We start from the raw sequence: 22,288 nt of genomic DNA, 5'->3' as shown, positions 1-22,288 counted from the left end.
TCTTGATCTAGCCCCTCCGTCCATGCCGTGATGTCATTTGAAAGATCAGTCTTGCTAGTTGAAACGTGTTCCTGGAGCTGCTCACAGTTAATAACTACTTCAGCCTCTTGGCATATTCCCAATACAGCTCCTTTTGCCAGTTTGAGTGGTGACTTGAACTCATTGAGTACTCTTACCGGAACACGTCCATCTTGTTTTGTCATAGCCAGGGTTTTTCCTACAAGTATGTTCGGTGTTGATTTGTTTGCTGCTTCGACAACCCACAATTTGTTTGTCCCACAATCTCCATCAAACTTTGCCCAGATGACTGCTTATGATTTTGGTGGTATTTGCTGAGTATCTTCCACCAGCACTCGTTTACTGCTGTAGCCTCTCTCGTAGCCAAAATTAAGTGGCACATCCATGTTCTTATATCTCATCGTCTTGCTTTGCATGCCGATCTTGATGCCTTGGTCGATTAAGAAGTCACTCCAATTATGATTTCATCAACAATCTCTGCCACTATAAAATTGTGTATTACCGTGACGTTCCCAATTGCGACTTCACATGATACTTATCCTAGAACCGTGGTGTCTTCTCCAGTGGCTGTACGCAATCTTGCTCCATGCAATGGTCTTATTTTCTCGTTGACTAAATCCGCTCGAATGATGGAATGAGATGCACCCGTATCTACAGTCAGTAAACGTTCCTTTCCATCCACATGTCCTCCGACAGTAAGATTGTTTGACCTTCTTCCAATTTGTGAGATAGAGATTATGGGGCATTCAATTGAGGGAGCCAGCTGTCGCCCCTTGTGGCTGACTCGCTTTAGTTTAACGATTGAGTGGACTTGGAGATTTCCTCATCTCTTCAGCTCTGTGTTTACGGCCACCCACATTGTTGGAGCTATTGGGACCGCTGCTGCAATGTTGTGCAATATGACCTGGGTTGCCGCACTTGAAACATTTAATAACTCCGGCATTTTTCTGTTGTGATCCCTTCAGTGCTTTCAAAATTGTGTCTACCAAATCTGGTCTTTCCACTTCCACACGATGAGCTTTGTATGCTGGTTTACTCAATAGTGAGGCAGTTTCCTGAGTCAATGCATGTGAAACCGTTTCTGCAAATGTAGGCTTTGGGTTTGCGTATGTGGCTCGCTTCATTTCGACGTCCCGTATGCCATTTATAAAGCTCTGAATTTTTACCCTTTCAGTGTATTCCACGGGTGCGTCGGCATTCGCCAAATGTGCAAGCCTTTCGACATCTGACGCAAATTCCTGCAAAGTCTCATTAGCTTTTTGGTAGCGGTTTTGCAACTCTATTTGGTGTATCTGCTTCCTGTGTTCGCTTCCGTATCGCCTCTCTAGAGCGCTCATCAATGTTTCGTAGTTGTTCCGCTCTCCCTCAGGAATAGTCTGTAGGATTTCAGCAGCAGATCATTTCAATGCCACGAATAGTGCAGCAACTTTATGCACTCCAGTTGTTCACTGCTGCGGTATTCTCAAACGGAATCTTAAACAACTGGAAAGGAACAGAACTGTCAAAGGATGGTGTTTTTACCTTTGGATTACTCGCTGAAACAGCTGGGCGATTTTTTTGTAACTTCTCAATACGACCCTTCAAATCATCGGCTTTTGCCTGAAATTGAGCGATTTTTGCATCCTGCCCTTCCAGCTTTGATGTTACCCTTGCTTCCTGTGCTTCTAACTGCGAAAACATTTGTGCCACCTGCAATGATAAACGCTCCTCTTGTTCTTCCATCTTGGATGTTATGCGTGTCTCCTGCGATTCCAGTTGGGATGCCATATATGTCTTCTGTTCTTCCAGTTGAGTTTCCACCTTGGATGTAATCTGTGTCGACATTTCTGACATACGCGTGTCTTGTGCTTCAATCTTCGATGTTATTTCTGACGACATTTCTGACATTTGCGACGACATTGATGTTACTGTCGATATTTGTGCAGATATTGGAGCCAAAATCATGTTCAAGTCTGTGCTCGTAACTGTCTGCGATGTTTCGTTTTTCTCTTCAATTTTTGTTGTTGTCTCGTCCCCATCAGGATAAAAGATATACTCGTCCACATTAATTCATTGCGACTCCATTACCTCTCGTAGCCGTGCTTGAAGTTCGATGTTATTGCCGGTTGTATTCAATGCACGGTTCTCCAACTCCTTTTCAGTTGCTGGATCCTCAATTCACTCAACTTTGCCATGTCCAAGTTGTATTCCCAATCTTCGGAATTTATTCAACAATTCCTCTTCTGACACCAATTGTAACCAATTTACTGCAAATCCTCTTATTTGCAACCTTCTGCTAAGTTCGAATCACTAAACTGTTGAATAAATATCTCCAATATTGAATAATGCAAAATGGTCTTTATTCAAGTACTTCACAATAAATAACTCTACTATTGCCCGACAGATAGCGTGCTTAACCGAAACTGATTGTAGCGCCTCTACTGGTATCGCCTTTTATACTCTCCGATTTCCTCGTTCGCATCTTCTAGGCGCTTCCATTTCCAGAATCTACTAGTTGACCATCAACTATCAAATTTCTCAGCTGTAACTACAATTGCACGATTTTATAGCTTCTCTCATTGCATACTTTCGGGAGTATCTCAGATATATGCATGTGGTTGTGCGTTGATTCTCAGCTGCATGTACGTACATATGTGTAGACATAATGATTGATTCGTTTATGTAGATACAAGTGACTGTCTGCTTTATTGTTGTTATGACTTCATTTACTTAGCATCAGACTAGGGATGTGAATATCACTTAGTGTCACTAATATTCGTCACAATAGTGTGTGAACGCTACCGCGAGTTGAAAAGGGATCGGGCGCCTTTACAAGTAGAAATAGCAGAGGCAGAAAGACGTAAGTACGAGGAGCTTGAGCTGCTAGCCACCAGGAATAACGCCTGCAAATTTTACTACCAAAAAATTTAAGGACAGACGGAAAAATTTAAGTCCGTGGAAAACTCCTGTAAGAACGAAAACGGCGACCGTGCAACCGATGTCTAGAGGGTACTTCGTTTATGGAGGGAACACTTCTCTGCTCTCCTGAATAGATACGGCGATGTACCGCACAGAGATGATAAACCCGATCCCGCAATCAATGATGATGGAATTAATGTGCCCCCAACCGATTATGACGAAGCTAGAATAGCAATAAATAACCAGATTAAAAACAAGGCCAAGGGTGTTGATGGCTTGCAGGCGGAGCTATTTAAATATGGCGGCGAGAACTTGATAAGGCGCATGAATCAGCTTCTTTGCCAAATATGGTCGGGCGAGTGCATGCCCGACGATTGGAATCTAAGTGTTCTTTGCCCAGTCCACAAGAAGGAGGATACTGCAAAATGCACCAACTATCGTGAATCAACCTTCTTAATATCGCATATAAGGTCGTATTAAGTGTATTGTGCAAAAGATTAAACCACACCGTGAATCGGGTGGACCGTTTCAGATCAGACCTGGTAAATCTCAAAATCAAAACGTACCTGCTGCCATCGAGCAAAGAGTCAGCGCATTTGATCCTTAGCAGCCGCGCCACTGTTAGCAGCCATAACTTCGAAAAAGTAAAAGATTTCGTATATTTGGGAACTACCATTAACACAAAAAACAGCATCAGCTCTTAAATCCGGCGAAGATGCCAATAAATGCTACTTTCGACGAGGTAGGCAATTTAAAAGTAAAGCCCTCTCTCGGCAAACGAAAATCGTGCTCTTCAAGTCACTTATCGTCCTGTTACATGGTGCAAAAGCATATACACCATGACAACATCAGATGAAGCGGCTCTGGGAGTGTTCGAGAGAAAGGTTCTTCGAAAGATTTACGGACCTCTACGCGTTGGCGACGGCGAATACCGACGATTTAGTGATGAGCTGTACGAGCTCTACGCAGACATCAACATAGTCCAGCGAATTAAAACACAGCGGCTGCGCTGTCTAGTCCATGTTGTGCGAATGAAGGATGACGCTCCGGCAATGAAAGTGTTTCTATCGGAACCCGCGTATGGAAGCAGAGGAAGGCGGTCTCCACTCCACTGGAAGGACCGCGTGGAAAAAGATTTAAAATTCATTGGTGTGACTAATTGGCGCCAGTCAACCCAGCGAAATAGCGACTGGCACGCCTTGTAGCGTAGATGATTGTCAGGACGTATTGTCTCGCATTTTTTTTTTTTTCCAAATGGTTGCAAATGCATACCCAAATGACACATTCGCTTCACACGGAGATTCGGAAAATAAGTAGAAATGTATGATATATTCGGAAAGAATTGAAATGCCAGTTCTTGTTTTTGTTGCCACGCATATATCCAGCTTTAAAAAAAATGGATAAGCTCAGAAAATATAAATATGAGTTAACGTTTTAGAGCGGTACGAGGACTGTCAAATTCGGTTAACATAGCCAAGCGATTAACTTTCTGCAGACTTAACTTTTGCGCAATTTTACTGTATAATAATAAAACACATTTTTTATATTAAATGCTGTAAAAAAGTAAGAAATTTATTGATTTATCCTTTTATTTCGATTCACGAACAATTTTTGCTAGAAGTAAAAAGAGGGCAATGATAAATTATCTCTTTAAAAAACATTTACTTTTCATACAAAACTAAATTGAGAGCAATCAAACGAAGCAACATACAAAAGAAAATGCTCCTAGGTTTTGTATAAACGTTGAATAATATACTTTAAAAACAAAAATAAAAAAGACAAAATGATCCCCCCAGTTAAAATTGAAAACATTAATACATGAAGGTGTTATGCCGTTTTTTTTTATATTTGCGGTTTTACATCTGTATGCAGATCAAAAGTAAATGCTCAAGAAATATTTTGCATGAAACTGGGTGTACCCAAAAGTCTTTGATACATGACACATAAGATGGAAAATATTAAATTTCAATTAATTTGAATAAATCTACTATATACATATATTTATTAAATTTGATTGAAATGTCATTGTTTCTTCAAAACACCATTATGAAATTAATATTTAAGTTATAGTGCAATAATAGAGTTCACTATGCACACCAAAATAAAAGTGAAAAATCCATATAAAAATACGCCCAAAATTTTCGTTTGTCAATTAGTATCAACCTCTCAAAAAAAAAAAAAAAACTCGTATGCTTTCATCTATGTAAGTACCTTTTTCTAAAGATTTTTTAGCAAAAGTTCTTGTTCACTTGTTGAGTTCATTTTATTTTACTTAAGCTGATTTCCAATTCTTATTTGTTAATTTTAACAATCTTTTGATGCATTGCTGGGTCTGATTTTGTGTCTTGCAGAGAAGTACGCCGCTTCACAGAGAGCAGAAATATAAAGGATATCCCAAATAAAAAGATGCACGAAACTTCTTTTTTTTAAATATATGTAATAATAACGTAAAAAGGCGGACCGTTTGGCCAAGGATGCTATACCGTCATTGAACTGTTGTGAAGACAATTTTCAGGATGGTGGGAGCTACGTAAAAAAAATTGTGTACATTTGGTCGAATAATCCAAATGTTAGTTACAAAACGTTGACTAACTCACAGGATTACACTATGACACAGCCCCAATAACGGGTGTGCATTCAATGAAGGCTTAGTGAAGGACATCAAATGCCTAGTTGGAGAATATGTTCTATCCCCAATTTGGAAAAACCTATTCACGTCAACAAGAGATGTTGCCAAAATAGCAAAACCCATACATGTGCAGGTCACACGAATCAAGCAGAGAAATGGTATTAAAGCCTACACAAGTAAAAAATTTCCAAACGAAGTGTAAGACAGACTTCAAAAAGCATTTCCCTTGCACATGAGCTCTATGAGACCAAGTTCCCGAAACAAATTTTTTGTTATTGTGGACAAAGAAACGTCTTCCAAAATGGACCTTAGGAAGTTGTTAGGCACCAAGTTCTACTGCTTGCAGTCTGGCGAGAAAATTCGGAAAAAGCCACCTTGATAGAAACGATTTGGTGAATGTGAGCATAAATCCACGCCGTTCTCTACGATGGGAACCAAGGCGCATGCCACCGAAATTGCATCTTAAGTACAAAGTCGCAACAAAATCCTCAGGTTGCCTGCCGGCAGCACGTGGGAAAAAGATAAAGAACCGGTGCTAACCACGTACAAAGCAATTGGCCGGCCGCTCATGTGCTACGTGTCACCAGTTTGGTCGACTGGTCTTAAAAACACATACTGGAAAATGCTACAGGCCTGTCAAAATGCTGCAATCAGAACTGCCACCGGATGTCTCCTTATGAGGCCCGAACACCACCTGCATAGTGAGGCCAAAGAGCTCAACATTAAAGAGCACAAACCAGGACATCCCAGCAAACAACTGCTTGATCTAGGAGGAGGGCTCCAACAGCGTTAAGCCGTTTGATCCAGACAAGCATGAGAAGCCCGTAGGCCAAGTCGCTCCGAATCGGTAAACGCGTTTATCAATATACACTATCCTACTCTTGCAGAAGAAATCACACTACCAAGGGAGCCAAGAGTCACCCTGGCCCAACTTCGTTCAAAATACTGTAAGAGGTTAAACTCTTTCTTGGCCAGATTTAACCCCGACATACGTAATGTATGTAAGTCCTGCATTTGATGTGTCCCCACATCTTTTCAATTGTAATGTGGAACCTACGCCTCTAACACCAACTTCCCTATGGTCCATTCTTGTTGAAACTGCTAGTTTCCTTGGACTCCCGTTAGAGTACTTTGATGGCAATTTGTGAGTGGTCGCACCCATTGAATGGGGCGAATCACTGTTAAAACAACAACAACATGGGAACCAATAACGCCGAAATTTACATGAACGAGTGTCTTCAAAAACGTCTTCTGCCATTCTTACCTCGCTATAATGGTTAATCTATATTTTGGACGGACTTGGCTCCAGAACATTACGCTCGTGTCACCCAAAAGTGGATCGAAGACAACAATGAACATTATTTTAGTAAAACGTGCCTTAGTTGCGGCCAATGGAGCGATAGTAGGCTCAGATGAAAGCAAAACTTTTGAGAATAGGGAAACCAAAAAAACCTCTACAGAAGTAAAAAGAATGTGGTGAACAGTATCGCTAAAAATAGCATGTATGTATTTATTACCGACGAATTATCGAAGTTGTATAGGTTTTCTATATATACGAAAATAGTTTATCAAGTCAATAAGCCAATGACCCGATGACTCGACAATAACAATCCAATAACAAACCGGTAACTCGATGATATCGTCGCTTTTATATTTTTATGGTTTTGCCGATAACGAGCTAATGAAGCTCTTCTCAAAAGTTCAATGGTCCATGCCGATATGGTTCCGATAAAGGTCCCAAAACATTTCCGAAATAGTCCCGAAGTAGATGCGAAATGATCCGCAGCTATCCAAACTAGTTCCGAATGCATTAGGAAAAGGTTTCGAATTTAATACAGAATTATAATCATTGTTCAACTATATGGTTGGCTCATCTCTACAGCAACAACATACCTTTGTGCAAATTATAAAAATCTGCGTGTTGTTGATAAGCGAATGGAACGGAAAGAAAAAATTAAACTTTGCAATTCTTGTGCGTTGCTCGAAAATAATTTGCCAAATTAGATGCATTAACTAAGAAAATAATTTAAAACAATGTGAAACTATTGTGTAATAAAAAATTAACCACCGCGGCTATAAATAATTGACAATTTGTTGGTTACACTTTGTGTTTACCATCTCTTTTTGACAATTCCTACACCAGTGGAATGAAAAAAATAAAATCAGCTGATGAGATGAGCCAACCGTATAATTCAGCCATGATGATACAAAAGTCATGCCGAAAAGATTTAAAATGAGTACGAAACTATTTCGAAAAAATTCAAAACTGATTATTTAAGGTGGACAATATTCTGGAAAGATCGAGTCCCGAAGAAGACCATAAAATAGTGCCGAAACCCTTTTCAAAATAGCCACAAACTCGAAAAGTAATAATCTTTTCATTTTTTTTTATATTTTCGAAAATGCCCAAAATCTTAGATGTACATTTGTATGTTTCACACGTACTTGGGACTCACGATTTTTTACGGACATAAATTTTACATATTTCTGGCATATATTTTGAATATATTTTATGTATTCAGTTTGCAACGAAATCCGAGCACTGCTCACAACTTCATAAATCATTTATTTCAGAACATTTAATAATAGGAGGGGAAAGAAAAGGAAATCACTAACGACTGCGCCAAAAATTAACATTATCGGTCAACACCATCACGAGTTATGAAGAAAAGTTTAACTTAATCAGGATCTAAAAGTGATGTATCTTCGAAAAAAATCGAACATTAACACAGTTTTTTTTTTATTTCAACCAAACAAAATCTCATCGAAAAGTTCGGATTCACTTCAGAAAATGTAACTGCTATTTACTTCTATTTTAGTTTTATTGACAAAATAAAAAGGACGCCACTCTTTCGCCAGCCGAAAATATAATAAGGGATAAGGTGGCAACATTGCCTTTCGTGAAAGATTGTCGTGCGCCTCTCCCAGCTAGAAATAACGACCCTCATAAAAACATGTGTGGACATATATCGCCTTGTAGCAGCCGTCGTGAATGTTATCAGGCTTTATTATTACACTGTAGACAATTTTCGTGTGGAGTTTTTCTTAAAAATTTTTCTTGAGAAATTAATTAAGAAATTTGCCTAAAATATGTACTATATTACCTACTAAATAAACAAGAATACAAAAAAATTCATTACAAGCGGATATGGCCAAATATCTCCGTCATTGGTACCAACACTTTAATGTTTTTACTTAGGGTTTATTTTATTATATAATACCAAAATCTTCAAAAACTCAGTCTCGAAAAATCGATTGGCAAGGGACTTTGGAAATTAAGGTAACGATATGTGTGCTACTGATATCTAATGATCAATGTTAATATATGTATGGCCCTGAAATTCGAGGTTTTTATCACTTTATAAAACCTCTATGCCATAATTTTAGACTTAGGTTGGCATGACTACAATTTTAAAAACGAAATTTTTGCTGAGCAATGCTTGAGTGTCACTTTATATGGAATTTTTGGTTTTCTTTTGAATTGCTTACAACTTACATAAACATTCTTTAATTCGAAAATAGTTACATAATGCGAAAAGCAAATAGATTAAAAAAAAGGAAATGGTGAAGGTATTTTTCGAGCTTTTTCTTAAGTTATATTCAGCATCTTAATCGTAAAACGGTTGTTTTAATATAACTTGTAAAACATAACAGCTTCATTTATGCATGACTTCAACCATAAACATTCTCCCCACAATACTTGATAAAATTAATGAGATATTTGCAATAGATTTAACCTCAAATTCATAAAATAGCCTTGTATGCATATACAAATGGGAAAATCATATAAAGGACATTGAAAATGAGATTTATATTACTAGTGAATAAAAATGAAACCTACAAACATATCCGTAAAGAAAGGTTATTAAAAAAAGTGTAGTAAAAAGGGAACGCCCTATATAGGTGTCATCATAAGTGTTATCAAATACTAATCACTAATTGCTGCATTTTTTATTATTCGTTTTTTTTTTTTTAAGATATGTTTATAAGTTCAACTTTTATTCACCCTTATAAGCGTTGGCGGTATTCACATCTGACTGGTTTGTTCGTTAGTTGGGGGTTGGTAAAAACCTAATTTCATGCAATTTAATTTAGAAAACTAAAATACACATTAAAAAAGGACCAACTAACGAATCAAAGCGCCAGGTGCAAGTTTCACTATTATAAAAATATTTAAATTTTTACGAATTTGAGGGTAGATATAAAAAAAAAATCATTAGTTTAAGGAAGCTCAGTCTTTTCCAATTACTACACAAATTAAAATAAAGCAAAATTATTGTCTAAAATGGAACTAAGTACACACACTTCAATTAACATCATTCATAAAAATTTGTAAATGTCGGCAAGTTATGATGTAATATGTAAATATGTAAAGGACGACATTTATTCTATTCAGACTGCATTTTGTCTACCGTCAAACACACCAACGACGATTAACAACGAATCTACTGTTCTCCGAACAATTGTGAAGTAGGTAGAAGATCTTCCTTGCCGTTCCGGATCGTGTCAGTATGATTTCTCAAGGAGTATGAATTGAAATTTGTTACATGGCGTACGTATTTCCAGCGTCGCTGACGGCGGACAGCAAATACTTTTCCGTTCGAATATAATTTCTTGATTAAAAATAACTTACAAAAGTTCAGTTTCACTACAAAAATAGGCAAAAACCCTAAATAAATAATAACAATTTACATACATTGAAAAATATCACATAGAATGGCATCTAGTAGATACCAAATATCACTTGTCAAGTTTTTTGTACTATTCATTTGTACCGGTTTGACAGGAAACCACGAATTATACATGTAGTTATTGATTTGATTATTTTCTGTTTAAAATTGAAAGTAAACCTACTTGACAATAATAATTTACGAATTTCTTATATGGGCAATTCGGTATAATCCAAATATTATATTTAGAATAGATACGTATTTTATTTATTTCTACATAAGATCATATATTTCTAAAATATTACAATAATATGTGTTAGTATATAATTAAGTTTTCGAATATTTTTATTTATAATTTCATTGACTTTTATCAAATTGGGGATATATGTAAATTAATTAAGAAGTTTTTAGTATTTGATTTTATTATATATATTTGTGTACATAGTTGGTATCTATATAAAATATTTAATGGTTACTAAGCAAATGCGTATTGTAGAACATATAATAGCAAGTTACTCATAAAAGTTTGTTGTATATATTTTACATACAATTTTTATTTTAGTAGAATTTTTTATTTTAAGCTGCAGCATTCAAGAAATATTTAGTAACTTTATATCAACATGCGTTTTGAATTTATAAATTTATTAGCGTCCAACTTCAATGAACTTTTTTCTTTCCGATTTTTTAGATGATTTAACATTTCCATCTAATTCGCATATTAATAACTTTAACACGTTCATAAACACATTCTTTTATCGAATGTTTTAACATTTTTTGGTATGATCCTAAACATTTGCAAGGAATGGTGACGTATATAATTTATTTTAACGGACGAAAGAAGAGGTTAAGGGAGGCTAGGTCGCAAGTGCTTTTGGGGCCATGGTAAGCACCGTGGTCCCGGTGTAGTAGGGTGTGTGGCCTGGCAACATGGCGCGATGAAATCCGTCGGGGGTTACCCTCGCTGAGACCAGAACATATAGGAAAGTAGCACCGTCCAAGGCAGGGCGTGAACAGGAAGGTGCCACAAAAGATTTTGTACAAATTTCAGGGTTAACGGATGTTGGGATCTAGTCCAGGACACCCCGAACGATGCAACCATTCTTTGCAAGTGACACACTGGCAAGAGTGTGACCGTCCTAAAAAAAACGTTTCCGGCGCACGTAGCGAAACCATTTCTCTGGACCGGGATCACGTTCTGGCCCGGATTGCGTTCGATAACTTCCCGGAGCTGAATAATATGGAGCAGTCCCTCTCCGAAGATTTTATTAACATTACATCTGTTAGGAGGACTCAAAACTTTAAAGTAATTTTTTATTATAGATAACAAATCTGTGATCCATTATCTTATTATATTAAGTTATTTTAGTTTTCGCAGATTTCACATTTTCGTGCAGCTATAAAACTTAGACTTGAAGCACTTGAGTCCTATCGTCACAAACTCATATAAGACGATGCCTACGAAATCTCCGAGTTCCCGTCTTTGCGTTTCATTGCATTTACTAAAGAAGTGATTTCAACTGGAAAACATAGCTATTTGAAAGGGTAATTTTTTCGCTCTTTTTATAAGCCGTTTTCAATGCAAATCTTACTATTTTTTGAAATCATGAAAATTTACATAGAACTTTGACACCCATTAATAATACGTGTATAAGAAATAACGTATGTCAAAACCGTTTCCCATATTTCAGCGGATGGAGTAATATGTGCTTGTTTCGAACATGCGATAAATGTAGATTTTAAAAGCCGAATTGCACAGGCAATGGTAGCAACCATTGTGGCGAATAATGGCAAAGTCAAATATTTACAAATTTAAATTTAAGACTACATTAAAATTTTGTTTCTACAAATTAAATGGATTTCCAGGGTCAACTCCGAAATGCATCTGCAATGCGTATAGTTTAACCTGAAAATCTTTTCACTGAAGCGACTTTAATTTTTGACTTACGATTCAAAGTTCCCAAACTATCGCACAAATGTGAGCTTTTGAAGAGCACTGGTACCATTAGAAACTAGTTGAATTGCCAAATTTCTTCACGATATATGTCCCCTGTCAAAATTTCAAATGTTATCCCAAGTGGGCACAGAGTGGAAATCAAAGAAGGAACACATACTTTTCACTTAAAATTGATTTCATGATTCAAACCGGTTTAATCTAAAGGTATGTGCTCGAAATTAGCTGTTGACTAAGCATGACCGCTATAATGACGCAAAAGTTGAATTTAAATGGTACATACACGGAGGAAAGTGACCGATGTTCATTTCGTTCAAACCCATTATTGAATCTTATACATACATATGTATGTCGACACAAAAAATTAAATAGTAACTGAGCAATTTTGTTCTCTTCAATCGCCTTATCTATTGAAGTGGTATTTACGTTTTTTAGATTGCCATAACCATAGTGTGAGTGATTCCTAACAGTCCGGAGTGGATTTGTCCAGGAATTTTTATTTTAGAAATGATTCGGTTATTCAAGGGAGAGCGTAAGCCTTTCAACTCCTTTTCGTGGTATGCAGAACGTCAATATATTTTTATATTAATATATTAGCGGTGTTCAGGCTCTTGTGCAAATGGCCTCGCATTATAATACACAAACCAATTGTACGGTAATGCATTTGTTACATCATTGCAAATACGCTAGGGTATGTATCTATCGTTCCTTGGCGAAACAACAACAAAGTTACAAGAGTGTTAAGTGCGTGAAAGTCAATAGACGAAACTGTGATTACACCGTTTATTTCAACGCAATAGAATGACTCAAAATATTTCTAAGACTTCTCGGTATTTTTAGTTAACGTGTCAAAATGACGAACGACGCTAACAAAAACTTAACGCACAACTCCCAGACGTTTTGTCAGACTGTATAAAACACAAAACGGCGTAAATCCCTGGTACTTCATGCAAAGGTGAAATTATTTCGTTGATCTAATTTACAACATTTGGCTTAAAAACTAGCGTTATCTCCAAACTACAATTTTCGACTTAACTTACTCAGCTATATATACATACATATGTATGTATGTGCACATAACGTATGCACTTACTTAAAGCTTTAGTTTATGCAAAAATGTGTCTTAGAAAACTACAGCCTTTCTTAATTTAATATAAATAACATTTTTTCCTTTACCCATTTACATACACACAATGTGCAATTTGACTAAATTCATTCAAATGCATAATGAAAAAAATTATCTTTTTTTGTTTTGTATTAGCATTATAATTTAGTAATTTATTATGTTGGGCGCTATTTTTATATACCAATTACATTCGTAAATTTTAATTAGTTTGAGACGTATTCACAATAATTTCTCTTATTGAATTATTGTAATTTTATTATGATGGCAAAATTAAACCAGATCGTTTATATATCAATTTCTAAAACATCTGTAAATATTATGAAATATATATTTTTTTGTGTACGTTCAACATATGATTGTAAATAATTATCAGCAAATATTATTTATAATTTACAAAAATACAATTTCAAAAACATTTTAATAAAATACGGCATTTTTATTTCTTAAAAGTGTACCGGGAAATAATTTTATTACTTTGAGTGAATGAGTAAAATATCAAAATAAAAGTTTTGCGTAGAAGCAAAGATTGTACAATCATGAAGTGTTGTAAATAGTACACTGGCTGTTTACTTTGGAAAGTAAATATGTACGAATATATTAATTTATATTTAAAATGGGGCGAAGTTTGTGTATGCTTAAAAGATATATACTAATAACTAAGGTCAAGTGAGGGCCTAAATGCATTAAGCAAACTCAAGTGTAAAATAAATTTATATATTGTAAAGTCAAGTCAACGATTTTTGGAAAATTTAGTCAATTATATTATAAATATAGTATTTTGCTGTCATATATATATATATAAACATATGTACATAAGCTAATACATATCAATCATGCCTAAGTATTTTATAAGATCATTTTTGCAAATTTTTGTTTTGAATTTGCTCCCATTACATTTTACTGCACAAACTGTAAAGACAATAAATTAGGAAGTTCAGAATTTTGTGTATTTGACGGTGGAAACGTTGCTATATTAAACTTTTTTCTTTCCACTTTTTTTTTTTTGTAAATACAGTTACTGATTTGACATTCAAAATTAAACTGTTACAATATTACAATATTACACTGTTAATACAACAAAAACATTCAGTATTAAGAAAATAAACTACCGGATTTGATGTTGCGTGTTTGCAATGACGTAGCAAATACATAGCCGTGTATTTTGTTAGTGTAGTATATGCTACCCACAAACTTGCAATACAATGATGCTAGACCATTTCCTGAACCCCCTTAATATACATATGTATCTAGAAAAAAGTATGAAAATATGAGCTTTTTTTGGGTTTGTCTTATTCAAGGTAAAAAAAAAAAAAACAATTATCGGATCGGAAGTATTGTACTTTTTTGCTGTTATTAAAACAATGCAGCGCAACGGAGTTCAATGGTGTTATATTTAAATAACAGCCGTTGGTCGGACAAAACGCCATTCATTCCAGAAAATAAAATAGTTTTGAAATTTTTTAGGCACATTATTTTGTGTTAAACAAAAGACTATGTAGTCAATCTATGTGAGGTCTTTATTGTGCGAACAGTTCAACCTACCCAATTATTTATTTAAAACCATTGGTTTCATCGATTACGTTGTAATTCATTTGGAATCTGAAAAAATATTTAATGTGAACTTAAACAGTTTTGATATGTACCGACCCATATGTATATATGAGTGTTTGTTTATGAGAGCGTAATAACAAAAACATGTGAACTTAACAGCTAGTCACTATTGCAAAACTTTAAATAGTTTACTTTATATCTTATCTATAAATAAATTTAGCTGTTCAAAATTTCTTTTGAAATGATTAAGACTTGCGGTTGGAAAACTTAGTAATAAGATCATCATACTATGTGTTTTATTAGTGTTGTCATATACAAGTTTTCGGATTGAAAGCAAATGTTTGTGACGATTCTTAATAATTTAAGTTAGTATAAAGGCATTAGGAAATTGAAGAGCGATTATATCGCACACCTAGATAAATAGAACTAACTCAAAAACCCGAAATTTCAAATGTATGAGTGCCTCGGGGCTTCCCAATTCAACACCTGCCGAACTGTATACTCTATTTGCTAATACCTCCACAAGTCCGCAAGAAAAGATTCTTAAAAATAAAAATTGCTTTGGTGTATATGGGGGAGGCAGTCAGTTTTTCGTGCTCTCTGGACACTGCGATTACTTGAGTTGATCGCTGTTTTCATCTAGGTGTGCGATATTTAAATTAGAATTTTATTCTTACACTAATTAGAAGAGTTCAATGGGGCTTTTTAAAAATCAAAAAACTTCTTTGAGAATCATAAAAAAATTTTCACATGCTTTAGCACAACTTTAAAAAAATGTAAGATGTCATTAATTTACTTCAATAGCCAAAAAATATAAAATGGGAAAACGGTGCATAACCCAATTACGTAAGAGTAATAATGGACTGTTAGCATAAAGCCAGTCAACTCAGTGTTTGAAAGTAATCACATCAAAATTACTTTGAGTATTAACGATTAAAAACGTTTCCATTGATTTTATGCATATGCCCCAATACATAGAAATCTGATCATTGTGTATGCTTTCAGTTAAAATAAAACCTACAATTTAACATTGTAATATAATTTTATATACAAATGCTTATTCAGATCTATATCTACCAGAAATTATAACTTTATCCTTCCTTTTCTTATTTCATTTAAACACGAACATTATTTAAATACATATGAATGTGTTTACGCCTTCTTTATATTGTATGTATATGCATGTGTGTAGGTATGAATGTACAATTGTATGTGCCTGAAGAAAGCATTGTAAATAAACGTAGTTTATATATGTACTTGAGATATGCCAAGATAGTTTGATGCATTTAAATACAAAAAATCATTTAACTTTGAATAAACGACGACTACCATACAACACGTAAGTAATTTAATTATTTCATGAACCACTTTATCGTTTTTAACGTTCAACGACATGGCAGATATTTCTTTTTTTTTAATTTATCATCTATTACTAAGAATAATAATATTAGAATTGTGTAGCTTAAATGTTTACAATACACATTAAAAGATATCAATAAATGGGACAATGAGTGTCCCAAGTTCTTAATCATGTTTTAAAACCATACGTTGTCCTTTACTGCGCTTTCCATCGCTGGCTCCGCCACCTTCCCTATTGCTTCCTCCGCTCTCATACATATGCCTTCTAGAATCCAAACGATCAAATATACCCTTTCTTGAATTGCTACTTCCGCTACTACGAGAATTTCCACCTCCTGTGTGCCGACTGCGATTATTATCGGATGAATGCAAATCACTTTCTTTGCGGCTGCTACTTCCTGTTGAAGTTGTTGTTGACGATGACGATTTCAATACTACTCGCCGATTGCTTGAACTGAAGGCTGCCGAAGTTGATGACCTTTGTGATGATGCATGACTACTACTGCGATTAGATTTAAAATTTGCCTTAGTAGGTTGTGGTGGTGGGGCTGGTGGCTCCGGTGAGGGTGTTCGAGATACTGGTCTTCTTGGTGGAGGGGATGGTGTTGGAGTAGCCAGTAATCTATCCTCCATTTCAAGCATTAGTTCATCTTCGTCATAGTCCAGTTCAACTTCATCAGCACTTGGCGAGGACAAACGTCGAGACTGCTTTAAAACAGCTGCAGGTGGTGGCGTTGGTGTACGTGTTTCTTTTTTTGGAACTGCCTTTATTATTGCGGTGTTGCTGCTACTGTTGCCACTACTACCACTATTACCACCACCACTTCCGCTACTTGATGCATGAGCTAAATGTTCATTTATATTACGTTTTGCTTCAGGCATTATTTTAGCTGTTGGGATTTGTTTACGTTGATTCTGCGTTTGTGTTTGTTGTGGTTGTTTTTGACGTGGCAACTCCTCATCATAATATTGTGGCTGTTGTTGGCGCTTCTTTAACGATATCATTTTGCGTTCGGTCACTACAATCGGTTTAAGTTTTTGCGTTTGGTTTTGTTGTTGCATTTGATCTTCACTGTTGGTGCTGTTTGTTGCGTTACTGCTATTATTATTACTATTATTATTATTGTTGGGCTGCGTAGTCCGATGATCCTGTAAAAATATTTTATAAAATGTTCGTTATTATAAATATGCATAATGTATATCGTATTGTTTAAAGAATCAATTTCTGCTGCTAATATAGCTCTATATAAACAACTAGCAGAGTACCCGACGTCGTTCGGGTATAAATAAAAGCAGTACTATATAGACTAATACCAACCCCCATTTGTATGGGAGATGCACGCCCCTTTTTCGCTATCCCCATTAGTCTTATATACCTCCTCACCTAATTTCAGTCGTCTTGATTTAATACTTTCAGATATATTGACAACGAAAAATTCCAGTTATATGAGAGGTGCCACGACCCCTTTTTCGTTATACCCAGTTTTTCTGGAGGGGTAGGGATTGGTCTCATATAACCACTCACCTAATTTCAGTCGTGTAGCCTTAATACTTTCAGATATATTGACTACGTAAAATTCTAGTTGTATGGGAGGTGCCACGCCCCCTTGTCGAAAACTTTTTTTATATAGCCTACCATAGATTGACGCACACAGGGTATGTCATGGCAAAATTTCGTTCGATTCCATTCTGCGGTTTAGGCTGTAAGTCCAAACATACATACAGACATACTTTCACAAATATATAGTAGATTAAAATACATGGTAGGCATTATTACTGCAACGAACTGCAAAATACAATAGTTTTTATACCAATTTCACACAGAATGGGAATGGAATCACAATTTTGCTTAATGAAATAAATAAGTTTTTCTTTTCACACAGGGCCACTTGCTTCATTAAGCGCTCATCTGTCAACCAACCAAAAAAATACTACGCCTTTACAACCAACTGTTAAAACTGAAAGCAGTCGTTTCCTCTTAAACTATAAAGATAATCAAAACAAAGTGAATGTACAACTACTCATAGATTTTGCCCCTAAACAAATATGGGCCAATTTTTAAAAAAGACTTTTGCTGCAAATGCAGCGAAAATAACATTTTGAAGTTTTTAAAATTTTCGTAAATTATTAAAAATAATAAATTTTTTATCGTAATTTGTTACATTGACAATAAAATCCGACCCATCAAGCAAAACGTACTTAATTTTTGACTCCATTAGAGTTTCAATAAAGCAAAATGATATAATTAGGAATTTATATTTTGTATGGAAGATTAAGTTCAATAAGGGCTTTAATTTAGAATACTTTACTATTTATTTCATTAATCCTCTGTGTGAAATCCTCACAGAACTTGAATAAAATACATTTTCTCATACGTCGCAACAACTGCTACTGGTATGGAAATTTAGGCCGATTTTCTTTTCCAATTTGCCTCGTTGTTGTTGTGTTAACCGTGCTTCGCCACATACAATGGGCACGACCACTCACAAATTGTCATCGAAGTCCTCAAACGGGAGTCCAAGCAAACTGGCAGTTTCAACAGGAGCGGACCATAGTGTTAGAGGCGTAGGATCCACATTACAATTGAAAAGATGATTGGTGTCATGTAGGGACACATCGCGTGCAGGACATACATTACGTATATATGTATGTCGGGGTTGATTCTTGACACGTAAGAGTTTAGACTGTTACAGTACCCAGAACTTCAGCATTTTGTTATGCTCTTTAAAGTTGAGCTTTTTGGACTCACTATGCAGGTGATGTTCAGGGGTCTTAAGGAGACTTGCAGCATTTTTAAAGGCCAGTATGTGTTTTTAAGACCAGGCAACCAAACTGGTGACGCGTAGCACATGTACGTGGTTAGCAACGTTTCTTTATCTTTTCCCCAAGAGCTGCCGGCATACGACTGCGTTGCGGTTTTGTCCTTTAGATACAATTTTGGTTGCATGCGCCTTGAAGGTGAGAGTATTATCGAACGTTACCCGTAAGATCTTTGGGTGACGATACGTTACACCATCGTAGTCGTAAACAGACAAAAAAAAAGTCGAAAGCAACAAATTAAACGGAGCCACTCTGGATTTTGTCAATTCCAGGTTGGTTTTTGTGGGAGAATTATTTAGCAATTTTGGGATCATTTGGGGACTATTTCGAGCTTCTTCCTGGGTCTTTTAGGTATCACTTTGGGGTAATTTCGGAATGGGTTGTTCATGGGTAGTTTTAAGATCATTCGGGATCATTTGGCGACTATTTGTGGCTCTCGTGAGCATTTCGAGGTCATTTCCTGATTATCTTGGGACCTGTTTCAAGATTCTCTTAATGTCATTTAGGGTTCACTTCCGGGTAATATCAGGATGCTTTTGCAGACTTTTTTCGGCCTTCCCTGTGTCATTTCTTGATGATATTGGGGACTATTTCTACTTTCAGGTCATTTCGAGATCATTCGAGCGTAATTTAGGGATCACTTCGGGGTCTGTTTTTGGTACTTTTCGGAATATTTTGGTTTAGATATTTCGAGGTCCTCCGGGAGCGATTTTACGATGATTGTGGCGATTAGTCCGGACCCTCAAACTATTAACTACACCCCATAGTCATCACGAAATTACACCGAAGTGACCCCCAAACGATCAAGATTTGACCCGGAAGGGCACCGAGATAGACCACAATACAGCTCATAGTAGAGCCAGAGCATTTCTTTCACATTTTAAGCTACGGCTCTGCTTTATGCCCTTTTCGTGTTCAGCCCCGGAACAATAGAACAAATAAATAGTACAAAATAGCTAAATTGCCAATTAATATGAGGTTGCAATTGTGTTGCCTCCTACACTGTCGCTGTAATGCTACATACATGACTGATGCATTGACGTGCCCGACTTATTGTCACTATTTTCGTTATTATTTAATGGTAGGTAAGGTCTATTTCTAGGAAGATTTAGAGATTGGCGGAACTAAACTTATCCCAAATTGTTTCAAAACTGTTTAAAGCAATACTGTAATAAAAATCATAAATATTGCCGAACATGTCTGGTATTTAATAACCCTTAATGTAATTCCTTAAGCGTTATACTGAAAAATCTCGAAAGTGTTCCGTAATATCCCCCAAATTATCGAGAAACATTTCGAAAGTGAAACTAGCGTTGACATATCATTGAAACAAAATAATTTAGTACTACAGGTCTAAAAACTGCTAATCCCCATATTTAGATTCTTGTCACTCAAGTATGTATTCGTAAAAACCTTTTGCATTTTTGCGATTAATTAGGCGGATTTAAATTCAATCCTTTGTTCTACATGCAAAGTGGTCCAAATTGCATTTAAATACATTACTCACGTGTGTCTGGATCCAAGATGTACAAAAATATGAGATAAATTTTTTGGAGTTTCATACAATTTTACTTGGGGACACCATATTTGAGATATACCATTCTTAGAGTTCAATATCTACTAATCGATCAAATTAATAAAGATAAAACAAAGAAGAAATATGTGGTAGATGCATGGCGTATACGTATTTTTTGGCAAGAACACTTCTTAGAGTGACGATTATTCGAATAATCGAAAATAATCAAATATTGTAATAGTGAAATTCGATTAATAATCATACAAAAGTCAAAATTCCTCTGGGAGTTGAAGATGGGTAGATACGCTTTGAAGGATCTAGGCTTTGTCGAGTGCTGTCTGACTGCTGCTGCAGTATCTGGTGTCGATGGGTTGGTACTTGTGTTTTGGCAGCACGGTGCAACTAATACTCCAGTCGGACGGTTGCCATTTCTAAGACCGGAGTATCTATGAAGCTGGCATCGGCCAAGGCATGAACTGCGTTGGACCGATGTCGCGATCATAAATATTCTTAGCTGGCATACGAAGCACATTGTGTGCGGGACTAGGAGTTGATGACTGTTTCTCCAAGTGCGTGCGTCGACTGGTGCTCGACATTGCTTCTGTTCATGATGGGTTGGAGCGCCCCGTTAGGTGGAGGCGGCGTTTGGCGCGAGCTACAGCGGATAATTGATGTCACGTCCTTATACGTGAAGAGCAGGGAGCCACAAAAGCTTTTCAGAAATTTCGGGGACGACGAACGTTGAATTCTAACCCCGAACAACCGAACGGTGTTACCGTCTTTTACACGTGACACACTGACAAGTATGACCGTCTGAGGTAGATGCAGCAGAACCACAGGGCTAGGTTCTATAACTTCCCGAAGCAGGAGGGTATGGAGCAGTCAATAGTAATAATTTAGGCTGTGTGCGAGTTTGCCTAAATTGCTACCTAAATAGAGAAAAAACCTAAATCACTGAAAAGTGTCGGCAAAGCAGTGAAAATTTAAAATTTAGAATTTTTATGAACATACTTTTCAACCTAAATTTAAATGTCAAACTTTAAAAACAAAAACATTTCGATTTTTCATTTTATTGTTCTTAAATTTCTGATGTGCAAAAAAAATGCGCATGAATGGACCATTTAAAGTACCACATTAATAGATAAGAGGGCGATGATCAATGTCCGATCGATTGTGGAGTATGGCGTAAAGGGGATCTCAAATTCCTTCTTGCTGACGCCCACGTCATAAGAATTGAATCTGGACTATCACATTTACATATCATTGCTCACAGCACGTAAAAATCAAAAATGTAAATATTTTTTTTTTGTGATCGATGTATTTTGAATTCAGTTTTAAAACTGCATTAAAATACAATTTTTCAAAAAAAGTGACTTAGTACATTTCCTAAAAATTCTTAAACAAAAGTTTTATTTTTTTGTATTTTTGCATGTATATATGCTAATATTTGTGCACTAAGGAGATTTAATTCTTCAATATATTATGCTAATTTGCTGATCGTAAAGACAAATTAAATGAGTAAGCTGCGCTAATAATTTATTTTAATTGAAAATCAAAACAAATTTTGGCTTTTTTTATCAATATTATTGCAAAGGTGAGTACCATACAGGACCATACAGTGCGATTTTCTATATTATTTGGTATAATTTTTCGGTGAACTTTTTTGAAAGGACAAATAAAAGAAAAGAAAGGGAAGGAAAGGACAGGAAAGCCGAGGAAATGAAAGGAAAGGAAAGGAAAGGAAAGGAAA

At 35.9% G+C, this 22,288-nt stretch overlaps 1 protein-coding gene across 4 annotated transcripts in view; it reads right to left on the bottom strand.

Moving 5' to 3' along the window:
• Window positions 1-13,707: 13,707 nt before the first annotated feature.
• Window positions 13,708-22,288, bottom strand: part of LOC137250222 (zinc finger CCCH domain-containing protein 13) — a 103,801-nt gene continuing 95,220 nt past the window's right edge. For all 4 annotated transcript variants that reach the window (XM_067782644.1, XM_067782643.1, XM_067782645.1 and 1 more), the window contains one exon: window positions 13,708-17,351. In XM_067782644.1, coding sequence (XP_067638745.1) covers window positions 16,368-17,351 — 984 coding nt within the window. In that variant the 3' untranslated portion in view covers window positions 13,708-16,367. The remainder of the gene's footprint in view (window positions 17,352-22,288) is intronic.

This window comes from Eurosta solidaginis, chromosome 4 (genome assembly GCF_040869045.1).
Source record: "Eurosta solidaginis isolate ZX-2024a chromosome 4, ASM4086904v1, whole genome shotgun sequence".
NCBI classification, from domain to species: Eukaryota; Metazoa; Arthropoda; class Insecta; order Diptera; family Tephritidae; genus Eurosta; species Eurosta solidaginis.
The sequence above is the reverse complement of the archived record's forward strand: the minus strand, read 5'-3'. Positions and strand labels throughout refer to the sequence as shown.